Consider the following 12791-nt stretch of genomic DNA (forward strand, 5'->3'; position numbering starts at 1 on the left):
TAATACGTTGTCATGAGGTACAACAGCGTATTAGGTCCAGCTGGGCCACATATAAATATATTTTTTTAGAGGGTGGGTGCAATATTCAGACAAAAAAACTCGCAAATTTGCCACTTTATAAATTTGCAAGTTTATAAAGTGGTAAACAGAGGTGGGAAATCCACGTCCAGAAAGTAAAAACCCTGCCACAGTTTAGCTTTAGCTCTAGTGCTAGCTTGCTCCCTAGCAGGTAAACGAGCACCATGGGTGCTAGCTATCTCCCTAGCAGGTAACTGAGCACCATGGGTGCCAGCTAGCTAGCGCCCTAGCAGGTAACCGGGCACCATGGGTGCCAGCTAGCTAGCTAGCTCAGTCCCCAGCAGGTAAACAAGCACCATGGGGGGCTCCAGGTGGCGGAGTGGAATCCGTCACTTGCCTTCGATGCAGGTTGGCGTGGGTTTGCTTCCCTGCCTGGGAGACCATGCTTGTCTGTGTGCATGTTTGTGTGAGTGAAAAATAAATAAAAACAAGCACCATGGGAGTTAGCTAACTAGCACATGAGGCTAAAGCCAAACTGTTGCAGGATTTTTACTATCTCGACCTGGATATGGCCCCTCTGGTGGCAAATTTGCGATTTTATAAAGTGGCAGATTTGCAAGAGAAAAAAAACTCAGAAACTTACGAGAAATACACGTAGCGTACTACTCGGATGTTTGTGCCAATACTTTTCGGTCAGATTTTCAAATAAGGAGTTAGTATGGCTTTAACCATATCATGTTTAGCATTCACACTTTGAAGCGTTGGGTACTGCCAGCGACAAAGACGCCTCACTTGGCGGTAGGGTCCATACCCTGAGCATCAAGTATTTAAGTTAATTGGTTAAAATAAATATTTACTTGTACATTTATGTTTCCAGAATTATTATTTACACATTCATACATTTTGATAATTTTTTTGTACAAGGAGCTAAGTTGGTGTCGAATCTGCTGCTCTCCATCATTCACATGCATTTACCTAAAGTATGTTACCTTCTGATTGGTTGGTGTTTAGTCAGCTGATAGGGGATCTTGAAGAGTTTTCGCTCTAGCTGCCGTGTATGACGAGTAAAGTTTAAATTAAGGATGAATCCGTTTCCATCCTGCCTTTTCATTTTATAAACAGTGTCTCGTTAACCACCAACGAATCTGCACATTAGACTATACCACGCTACGTGTATTTCTCGTAAGTTCCTGAGGTTTTTTCTCACAAATCTGCCACTTTGTAAACTCGCAAATTTGCCACTTTCTCAGAATATTGCCCCTATCCTCTAAAATTTCTTTTTTAAATGTGGCCTTAATACGCCGCCGTAATGAGGCAGCCCCATATTTACACTGAGAGCTTTTTCTGGGTTTGCTTATGGACCCAAAGAACAGCCTGTTATTTATTAGCTAGCATATTTATAACCTATAGTGAACATACACAACGTTAGGAACAATATTGACTTTATACCTCTATATCCGAGGATGAAAGAGGAAGCAATTATATTTAAGTCCTTCTATAAAGTTACTGCTAGGTGATCTAGTTGAGGTTTTACAAAGTTGTCTGTAAAGAGTAGTTTGGTTAAGTCCTGTAAACGTGTGTAGAATGACACAATTTTTCAAAATCGAAAAAGACTGAGCCGCTTATTGTCAGCACGGGAGATTATGTGAAAAGAGCCACTGAATACAGTTTGCATGTGTTTCACAGAAAATGTTTTATTGTCATTTGTGGGTAAATTATCTAGAAAAGGTTGTTGAGAAAAGGTTGTCTGTTTAGTTCTCTACAAGAGAATTCAGTGAAGCAATATCAGTATCTGTTTCATTACATGGCAGGCATTATGTGCCCTCTCACTGGGAGCAAAAATCAACAAGGGAGACCCAGGCCTGGCAGTGCTGATGGCTTATCACTCCAAACTGCAGGGAAATGCCTTTGGCTTCCTGTCCCAAAACAACATATAAGCACACTAGTTCCTATTATGTGTACTTTATCTGTTTCACAACACAAAAACCCTTTAGTCACTAGAGAGGACAACAAAAAGGCCAACATTAAATGAACACAAAAAAAGGGATCATTTATAATATATATATATATATATATATATATATATATATATATATATATATATATATATATATATATATATATATATATATATACAGTATATATATATATAGATCCCTTATAAATGTGACATTATTTCAAGGAATGTACGTGTTGACTGTGACAAATGTATTTGCATTTAACATATCAACTAAATGAAACCTAAACAGGTTGTAGTAAAGATAAAGAACTATCTAGTACATGAGGCCTAATGGGTCCGCAGTTCTAAAATAAGCATTTCCCTTTCAGAAATCATGCCTAGCTGTCAGTCATCAAACAGTAGTGCAAGAGATAACAAAGAGCTAAAGAGGCACTAACTGCCTCTGGTCCCTGGCTGCTTTTTTGTGTCTCAACACTTGAGTGAGATAACAGCTATGCACATGCCACAGCTTGAAAGTCAGCTATTAATTCATGACAAGCCCTCACTACAGCAACACCTTGATGTGGCAATGGCTCAAAATCATCTGTTTTCAGATGGATTTTTTTTCCTATTATCAGCATTCAAGTCCCCCGATATCACAAATAAGTACATCCAACTTGCCAAGAATAGCGCCTTCCTTTCCTACTCTGTTCTTCACCTGTTCTTTGGATGGACCGACTGATGGGCAGACAGACCGAACGATAGACCAACGGAAAAACTAATGTGACAATTGTGGCATACACTCAAGTATAATTACTGGGTAAACACAAAAGTTTGACTTGAAAATTAAACTTGATGAAAACTCTCATCTCTTAAAGGGATCGTTCAGTCGGGATAGCTCAATTTTCACTCATTATGTTGTTTTTTAATCATGAAAATATTAGCCTGTGTTTTCAATTTTTTGGGGAGAAATTAGTAAATAGCTAACTGAAATAGGCCCCTTCAGAAATCCAATATAGCAACGCGCCCCCATGTTAACTCATTTGCTCCCCAAAACGTATAAATACATTCTATTTTAAATGTTACCAGAATCCCAAAGACGTATTTATTTTTTTAAATGTTTTTTTTTTTATGCTAGAGCATACAGAAGGCTTTGATGCCGCCTCTGAACTGAAGAGAATGCTTGGAGCAATGGTAGTTTTTACAAAAAAACGGCTAGCAGATGGCAGCAGATTATAAGAGATCAGCCAGGGCCAGGTTGTAAAAAGCTCTTTTCCCCAGTTTTAAACAAATTTATGAATAATGATGAAACTTAGCTATAATCTAATGCTAATTGCTGCAAAACGGAAAGAGATACAAACATACTTTTTTTTCGTGATTAAAGAAGAGACTCTAATCTTTCTTTTGGTAGGTTCCATGTTTTTATAGCAATAGAACACAATATTCTGTGGGCCCTGCAAAATTTGTCAAAATCCAGTAGAACCACTGGGAGCGAAGGGGGTTGCTTCAGTGAAAATGGCTGGGAGTGAATGAGTTAATATAATAATCCCAACTAGTGCTGTCAAAGTTAAAGCGTTAACTAATTAATTAATCACAAAAAAATTATTGCATTAATCATGTATTAACGCAGATTAATCACACTATTAATTTTGACTGCAGATGATCCTTTAGCTGACAACAGATGGTTAGCACAGGTGGTGTTTGAGCAATAAACATAACTACATGTATTAAAGTAATGCATTTAATAAATGTTTGCGTATGACATTCAGAATATTTGTTCATGTCAAAATATTGGATTCATTTTTTCCCCCAATTGAAATCATGCAATTAATTAACTGATTAAAAAAAAGAGGAGGATGACCATGTGCAGTGGATCAAAAAATATTGAAGACGTCCTCATAACATTAAATGTCAAAACAATTAACACATAACCGGTGCTCTTCAAATTTGGCGGGGAAAAAATGTTGATAAAAAAGTATTTTTATTAAGTAATTAATCAAAATTCTAAGATGTCATTAATCTGATTTAAAAATGTAATCGTTTCACAGCTCTAATCACAACACTTATAGGCCACCACCCAAAAAGACTTAAATGTCGAACATTGCAACAATAACAGGGAACAATTGCCAAGAGGATGATCAGGACCTAATTTCTCCCCAATAAATAAACCTCGAGTGCCAGAGGGCTCTCACATTACTGTCTTAAAGTGGGAAATGAACCAATGCTGCCTGCACTTTCGTCAGGTGAACAAATGAAATTCCACTGCAAATTCTCTTGTTGACACCCACAGTATCAACAGTATTAACTCTAAAAAGATTATTTTGATCCCATCTAAACAGAGTAACTTTGACATTTACATTTACTCTGAATATTTTACTCTCCCTTCTAAATGTAAATTTTACTCGGTTTAGACTGGGACCAAATGATTTGTGTATATGCTTTATCATGGTAATAGTCATATTCTCATTGGAACTTTTAATTTAAATGTTAAATTGAAATTGAAATGTTGCCAGTAAAAAAAATGTTTTAAAAAAAGGGGAGTCAGTTGAATTTACAGAATACATGCACGTCATGGCACATGGTCAGAATGGCACCACCTCTGCCTCAATTTGAGCCAGTAAAAACTGCATATTATACTTTTGTTATTATATTAGTAGTAGTAGTAGTAGTAGTAGTAGTAGTAGTAGTAGTATGAAAACCTGATGTGCTAGAGAAAAAACGAGGACAAATAAAATTATCTAGAAAAGTGTTCTTGAATTTCTCATTTTATAAAATAGTTCAAATTTGGCTGACCAGCATTACTTGTGTGTTACTCTAAAATAGGTTACAGCAAAGAAAGGGACAAGTGATTATATATTTCAGATGCCCGTGAGAATAAATTAATTTAAAATTAGCACCGCACGGCACGCTACCACAACCCCACCGCACCGCACCGAAGTCACGCCAACATTGAAACATATTTACAATTTCATATGGACCACCATGGATGAAATATTGCAATCTTGATTTCACGACCGGCTAGCTATTTCTGAAAGGAGACTAGAGCTCAGCCTAATTCATTTAACGCGAGCATCCCATTCAAGTGAACACACGACCAGGCATGTGCACTCGCAATTTTTTTTTTTATACCTCAATCATTACAAATCCATCCGTAAGTACCTTTTAAATTGTAAATATAGTTCAGCCTTGTTGTAAAAAAAAATATTATATTTATTGTATATACTGTATTTTTATGACTTTTGGCAAAGACTTGACTATGACTTTGCCTCGCTTGCGTAAAAATAAAGAAATGGGCGTGTGCCACGGCAATGCTTGCTGCCTGTGCGCGTCAGAAGAATTCAGATACACAATCAAGTGACGAGATCGATGATTTTTTTTTAAGGTGGCACTTTCTTTTTTTTAAGGTCGTGTATTGTCATGTGATCTACCAATACTACCTTCGCGGTCGACTGGTCAATTACGATCGACGCATTGAGCAACCCTGGCATAGATAATGCAGTACCCAACTATTTTTCAAAGATATGTAATTCCAAATTTGAACACACTGTATTTTATTAACTTGAACCCATGACCATGAAAATCATCCAATTTTGATGCTATGAATGTAATGTAGCACATCTGGATTCAGTAATTGGACTATTATTCTTTTCAGCCCTAAAATACCGTAGCCTAACTTCATATGAGGGAAGTTCTGTCCTGTGGGGTTAAGTGCTCTTTATTAGAGTCATAATTCAGTAGGTCCTGGCAACTTTGCTCCATGTCTATTTCAGTAATAAGGCTAGCAATGGAAATGCCTGCCCACCGAAAACCACTGGAACTAATTCCTTAGACAGTTCATCTGTCTACAGCCTAAGGTGGGGAGCTCATGCTTATTGTGTCAGGCCCCTCAGGCTGTCGCACTTGAGACCTTTATAGCTGACTTGTCCTGTCAGCACCCGCTGCTAAACAGAGTCTTTGTGGAGCTGAGTTACCATTCTAAGTTATGTTACCCTTAGATGTACTTGATGCTTTACCATAGAAGAAAATAGATAGATAATAAATATTTTGAAGAGCGGTTAGATCAATGGCTAAATTTAGCAAGGAACCTGAAACTAGGTGGCTCTGCTTCAAACAGTAATTTATTTCTATGGATTATAACTTCTGACTCAGTGATGATAGTAAAATGATGTTTTGCCCCTTTCCATGCTCTCAAAATTAAAACAAAAAGTTTTCAATATGCCAACAGCAGAAACATGATCCATGGTTCATTTATCAAAACACTACTGTGTATGTAGGGTGACCAGATTTTTTTAATTAATAACTGGGACGCTACAATTTCAATGAAAATCAAATGTACAAAAAAATTCTCACTAACTCTTTCACTGCCAGACGTTTTCAGAAACGGGTTGTCCCCACTGCCAGTCGATTTAAGCATTTTGAGTGATCTTTCAAGGTCCACAGAAAATGTTGTGTTTGGACTATGGAAACACACATACTACCAAATGAAAGATTGGACTCTCAGCTTTCATCAGAAAAAAAAAGTTTGTTTCTACCTTATTCCGTTCTTCAGTAATCAACAATAGAAAATGGTTACTTTCACCGAAATTCTCTCTTTTGAAACAAAAAACGGAGAAAAAGAGCTTTTTGTGAAACGATGTTATTTCATGCACTCTAGTGAATTGTACACTTCTTTTTGTCCATGAATGATGCCACAAACACCTAAATAGTGCTTTACTTCTGTAAAACGCTTTCACCAACAATGAAAATGTTTTTTGATTGCAAAATACGTTTATTTCCATTCAACAGTGTAACAATTTGACAAAACAATTTCGCAAACTATTTACAAATGTGTGCAACTGTGGTACTACTTACAATTATGTGGATGTTTCAAATACAGTTTTTCCTTTTGTAACGCTCTCCTGCGTGCAAGGAGACGCCAGGACTCGCACAACAGTTTACTTTCACTTTCACATTGGTCCGTTTTGCGTGCAAACGTTACACTTTCTTGACGGCCTTTTTTTCCGGGGAATAAAAAGCAAGTAGCAGACTGTACACACTTCCTCCGATGAATATGCATTGGACTCGGGGCACTCTCCGTCGTCCGATCGAACGTCCACCTGTGCGTGCTCGGTTGCGCTCCGCGTTACGACACCGTCATAGCCGCCGCGTCAGCGGTTCCAATTTCGCCGTCAAGCTTGGATTCACCTTCATCATCATCGAGGATGATCACCATCGTCATCAATGTACTATTTTAGCGTTGGTCGATGCCTTTCGTCTTGTAAGTGTAGAGCTGCTTGCAAACGCTCGCCATTGCCCGTTCCCTCCTCCATCTAGCTCCATCTAACGTCTTCTACTGCCGCGTCAATGCTTTCCAACCACGGAGTCACCCTCATCTTCATCATCTATGATGATCATCGTCGTCGTTTTTTTTCTATCTTCACTGGCTCTAATCCTCTTCCGTACATTTTAAAGAGACTGTAGAGTGGAATTATCCCAATAAAATCCAAGCAACCGCTATTAGCTCCTGTGAAATTGTCCTTGGCTGATCCACTAATGCCACATTCAACCTTGTTCATTCTCATACACTGTGAATGACAATACCATCCTAAATGGAAAAGTAAAGAGAAGCATAAACAATCAAATGTCTTGTTAACTGTGCTAGTTTGACCACACTGAACCCAAGGCACTTCACCCCCCAAAGGACACTGAGCTGAATGCTTAGCCCTTAATTACAGTGTAGATATCAAGGTTTGGTGTGAGCCGTTTGATCTGGTTACTGGCTTGTTTGGGGTGGGGGAAAGGAAGTCGTCCCACAGTTATTTCAGTAAAGAGCATGGCAAACACAGTCTGTGGAGACACATTGGGGGAGAGCTTGCAGAGACGACTGTGTTGACTGATGGTAACATAGATGACTGAAAATCACACTGCTGATTTCAGTGTCATCTTACTGGGCAAACAAACTGTTTAAAGGTGACTCTAGCTGACTCTGGTGGAAAGGTCTTTGATATGAAAAAGAGGATTGGAAACAAGGATGTTCATCTTCTGGTATAAACCATTCTCGAGCATAAAGAGTATAGATTTTTAAAATCCTGTTCAGGGTCACAATATACGCTTATCCTACTCGACAACAGTAGTTAATGGGCAAGGACTTGAACTTTGCAACAGGAGGGTTAAGCCAAGTTTATTGTCGCTTAGTTGCTATAGACAAGCCTGCTTCATGACTGCTATCAAGGTGCCTTTGACCAAAGTTCTGAACCCCCAAAACGCAACTCAATTTTTTTCAAATTTTTCATATTCTTGTTAACATAAAAGGGGGGAAAAATGTTACCTCATAAAACTATGGCTGCATTTTTTTAGTCATTGAATTAGTAATTTCACAATTCATAATTTTTTTTTTTAACTCTTTGACTGCCAAAAACGTTTAATAACGTTTAGTAAAATCCAAATGAGGGCTGCCAAAAACGTTAAAAGACGTTAACTATGTTTTTTTTTTGGGGGGGGGGGGGGGGCCTTGGCCAGCTGTGCTGAAAGTATCAAGCAGATCGAGTTAGTATAATGACTATTTTTGGGCACTAGATGGCAACGATGACTCTCTTTGGACAAGATCGGGTAGGCGTCAGTAGAAGACGTGAGGCGGAGCTAGAGTGTTGAGGGGAGAATGGCTGAGGAAGCGAAAATGGCGACCGGTTGCAAGCAGCTCACGTTTGAGCATTTTTTTCAAAGACGAAAAGCATCGACCAATGCTAAAGAGCACATTGATGACGACGATGATGATGATGATGATGATGGTGACTCCGAGGTTGACGCCGAAGTTGTAAGCGTTGACGCGGCGGATTCGATCACGTCGTAAAGCCTCACCGGCTAGCGATGCTAACGCCGGAAAACGCGGTGCACAACTGAGCACTTCTGCGCGTTTAAAAAACTGTAAAATACAACTTGACCCCAGTCCCCACAAATATATGGTAATAATAATAACCAAGCAGTGCTCCTAACAGGGCAATTAAATGTACGGATGGATGGATGGATGGATGGATGGATGGAAATATCCCATCTTACTCATGGTAACTTCACCCTGGGCTGGTCAACCGTGAGCTTTCTCACAGCCTAAAGGCATAGTTGCAAAAAGGCTTGAAGCAATTTACCATTTATACATCGGGCTCATAAAGCATACAAAGGACTTATGTCCCCGCAGTGGCAATGTGATAGGAGGCATAGACAATAATGGCACTACAGTACAAATTTGTCTGTACCAACATCCTCCATCAAATAAGTTTTTACGATTTAGAAGATGCTAAAAATCAACCCGTGCACTAACTTGTATTAACGTTGAATCGGTATAACTTTTTTTTGCATTGCAGCAGCAAATAGAAGTTTGTCAGCAAAAATGTAGCGTAATGGAAATACTATGGCATTGTTATATAATTTATTTCAGGTATAACCAATTATTTCAGTTGTAATTTACCAAGGTGTAGAACCCTATTGCATCATAACAACTCCTAATGTTGATGCTCATGTGTATCTGAGGTAACCAAAACACATAAATATGTACTCATAGAGAATTTCAGATATATACCTACATAGTCCACTGCATATTCACAAGTCAATGGTCAAAGTCAAAGAGTGCACAACTATAATTATTTGTGCAGAGAATGTGTCATCTTCTAATGGGCCTAATAATATAGATAAATGAGCAAGGCTGCCTCCAACTGATGTCAGATTTCAATAGCGAGCAGATGCTGGTCAGAATCTACGGTCCCTTGGGCTGGTCCTATAGTGAAGCTTCACGTGGGCTAATAATATGTCTGATGGTTTAAGTGTCCTTTTAAATAACGTCATTGAGAAAGATTGGTCAAGTAATATACACATAAAATTGTCATAATAGATGCGTACTATCTGTTTACATACGGTAGTTTTCATATGTGTATGTATAACATTACATAAAAAATATATGCTAATATGTTATCTCACATTTAAGAGGAAACCTGAGAGTGACTTTTGTCTACATATTCATTAATTTTAGATGGACCGTCCTATGAAAGCTTGGGGCAGTAACCTAGACCTTGGGAGCTGATGTGGGGCGCATGGGCTCCATCTGTGCAAACATCACTCAAACCAACCATCTGAATGTAAAATGCAACTTACCGTAAGCCAAACTCCAGAATGCAAATAACACCAGGAGGGAGACTAAGGTTAGTCGATACTCCATTATACACTGAAACGTTTCATAGGTATCTGGCGGAGCTCAGCCTTGGGGAGGGAAGGTGGGGGCAAAAAAAATCCAAGTACTGTATGTTAAATTAAGTCTCCATATACAGCGTAAAGCTCCACAGGTAGCACCATAGCCGCTGCTCTAATCGAAATCAGCGTTTACATATCCAAAGGTAACTTTCCCAATACTCTGAAAATCGGTGTCTAATCCAGCGAACAGTCCAGGAACGGCGAGCCGCAGGTGATGAACAGGACAGGCGGCAGTGATTGCAGGCAGCGACCGGTCTATCACGAATCCTCTTTTTAACAAACTGTTCACAACATTAAAAAAAAAAAATAATAATAATAATAGGGGTGAAAAATCAAATCAGTCCCAAATGTACAAGGAGTATCCGGCTTGACAGAAAGCACTATTTAAAAAAAGCGCACGACGCCTTTCAAAATACTTTAATCATCTGTTCTCTCTTGTCCGCTCTGCGAGACTGACTGGTTGTTCATAAAATGCATACTAAAGAAAATAAGCGCGCGATGAAACTGTTTCCGGTTGACGTTTCAAAATAAATTACAACAAACGTGCAACGTTGCCGTTTGCGTGGTAGCAATCGTTCTCCTTTATTTTTTTTATTATTATTATTCTTTTTAAATTTATCTAATGTTGCTGTCAATTTTGTCAAAGCGCATTTTCTTAAATGAAACTATTAATTTATTTTTGTTTTACATAAAAAAATGTATAGTTATTCCAAGATGTCACCAATTACTGTTTTATATTGAAAGCGTCACCCTCGCATTATATACAGGACTGACTTCTTACCGGCGCACGGTAATTCTTAAAGGGCCAGCCAGCAAAAACAAGCAACACGCGTTTTGATGCAATTTGAAGAACTGATTATTTATGCAGTTGATGTATTGAAGCAGAATATTACCATAGATAGTATCTCATGAACAACAGGATGAATCACTATCATTTAAGAATTAATCTCAATTTTATGTAATTACCATCAAGTTCAGTGATTTCAAATCTAATGTTGTTGACTGATGATGGGCCTACAAAATAATGTTCTGAATTTATGAAGTGGTGGAGCCCAATGTGATGGTCAATCACAGCCTAAAGTGGACACTGTTTGGCTTTCATTGGGTTTGGCACAATCTGATAGGCTCCCATTGTAAGTTCAGGAGCAGAAAGAAGATATGAAAACGGAGGAGCCTGTGAGAGTTGTTGATCCAATGAATGTGAAATTTAAATATAAAAAACGCCCAGACGGCACCACTGATAAAGGTAGAGTGATACTGTATGCTTTCAATGTAAGTCGTTTGCTTACCACAGAAGCAGATGAAAGTGTAGCCTATCAAGACAGTTGCTCCTGATGCTGCCTCATCAATAGGTAAGGGCCTTGTAAGGTGGAAAAACACTACCGGTATATAAATTAAGTACCATTTACTATTTACCAATTACCATACATGCATACATACAGACAGCAGAATAATTTAAAAAAAAGGGAGGCAATTGTTAGGTGAGATTTAAAAAAAAAAAAAAAAAGATTAATTAGATCAATTAATTACATGTTATATTTGTTTTAATTTGTTTTAATCTCTTGACAGCATTAATATGAACATGTTTAAATGTGTTTGTATTGTTTTAAGTGTGTTTAATTTAAAGACCCCACATTTTTAAGTGCTGTAAATGTTTTAATAATATGCCTAAAGTGTATTTCCATATTGCAGATTTCACTTATCGAGTGGGTATTGTGTAACGTAATCCTCGCGATGGAGTGACTATAGGCCTACTAACTGTTATGCCCTTCCTGCACACTAGCTGGCGCTATAAATCACAAAATGTTGTAATACACCTCTCTAGGAGAAGAAGAATCTCCCATCAGGAGGGTTCCATTTTACAAGTTTTTGGCATTCTAAACCAAAAGTTATAGTTGGGTTCCCCGTGAAACACGAGTCACCATTTAAAATCACTTTTATATTTAAATTGTAATGAGAAGCTTTCATTGTTTTGCACAAGCTAAGAATACCGGTACATGCATTGTTGTTAATAGCGCCCCTCCAATGGTCGCAAGATCAAGATGTGGCACAATTTGCCCCCAGTGCTGTGTAGGTTGTGCCATTAGTCAGAATTGAGTGGGGTAAATTGTGCCATTGATAACTGAAGTAAAAAAAATAATTTTAATCTCACAAACGATAATGCTATATAAAACAAAGACACATTCAATACAAAACTTTGATTTGCATGTTTCAGAGGCCTTTTCTTCTTTCATTCTTTTTCTTTTCCTGTCCAGCCCTTTTTATCTTCTCTTTCTTTGTGAGTCTTCCTGTGGATTTTGGAAAAATAACTTCCAAAACACATAACCCAAGTGAGCAGAACAACCAAAAATGTCACTTGGTGAGTGCTCGGCAGGGTAAACCTTAGCCTATTTTTTTCGTACACCTATATTTTTATGGCCATCCTGTAGATTTTTTTTAAAGGTCTCAAATTATTCAACTTTTCAACATACTAAAATAGTTCGTAAATGTGTAAAACACATGCCTGTGACATGCATTCGTCAAAATTGACTTTGGATCTAATATTTTTGCTGTCCCTAAACCAGCCAAAAGACGCTCTGTTCAAAACAGCCTGTTTTAGGGGTGTGTCACTTTTATG

At 38.1% G+C, this 12791-nt stretch overlaps 1 protein-coding gene across 3 annotated transcripts in view; it reads right to left on the reverse strand.

Annotated features, from left to right (window-relative positions):
* The window catches only part of robo3 (roundabout, axon guidance receptor, homolog 3 (Drosophila)), a 129453-nt gene extending 118834 nt beyond the window's left edge, over window positions 1-10619 (reverse strand). For all 3 annotated transcript variants that reach the window (XM_077546934.1, XM_077546933.1, XM_077546932.1), the window contains exon 1: window positions 10079-10619. In XM_077546934.1, the coding sequence (XP_077403060.1) occupies window positions 10079-10142 (64 nt within the window). In that variant the 5' untranslated portion in view covers window positions 10143-10619. The remainder of the gene's footprint in view (window positions 1-10078) is intronic.
* Between the last annotated feature and the right edge of the window lie 2172 nt (window positions 10620-12791).

The sequence above is a fragment of the Vanacampus margaritifer genome, chromosome 16, assembly GCF_051991255.1.
Source record: "Vanacampus margaritifer isolate UIUO_Vmar chromosome 16, RoL_Vmar_1.0, whole genome shotgun sequence".
Classification (NCBI taxonomy): domain Eukaryota; kingdom Metazoa; phylum Chordata; class Actinopteri; order Syngnathiformes; family Syngnathidae; genus Vanacampus; species Vanacampus margaritifer.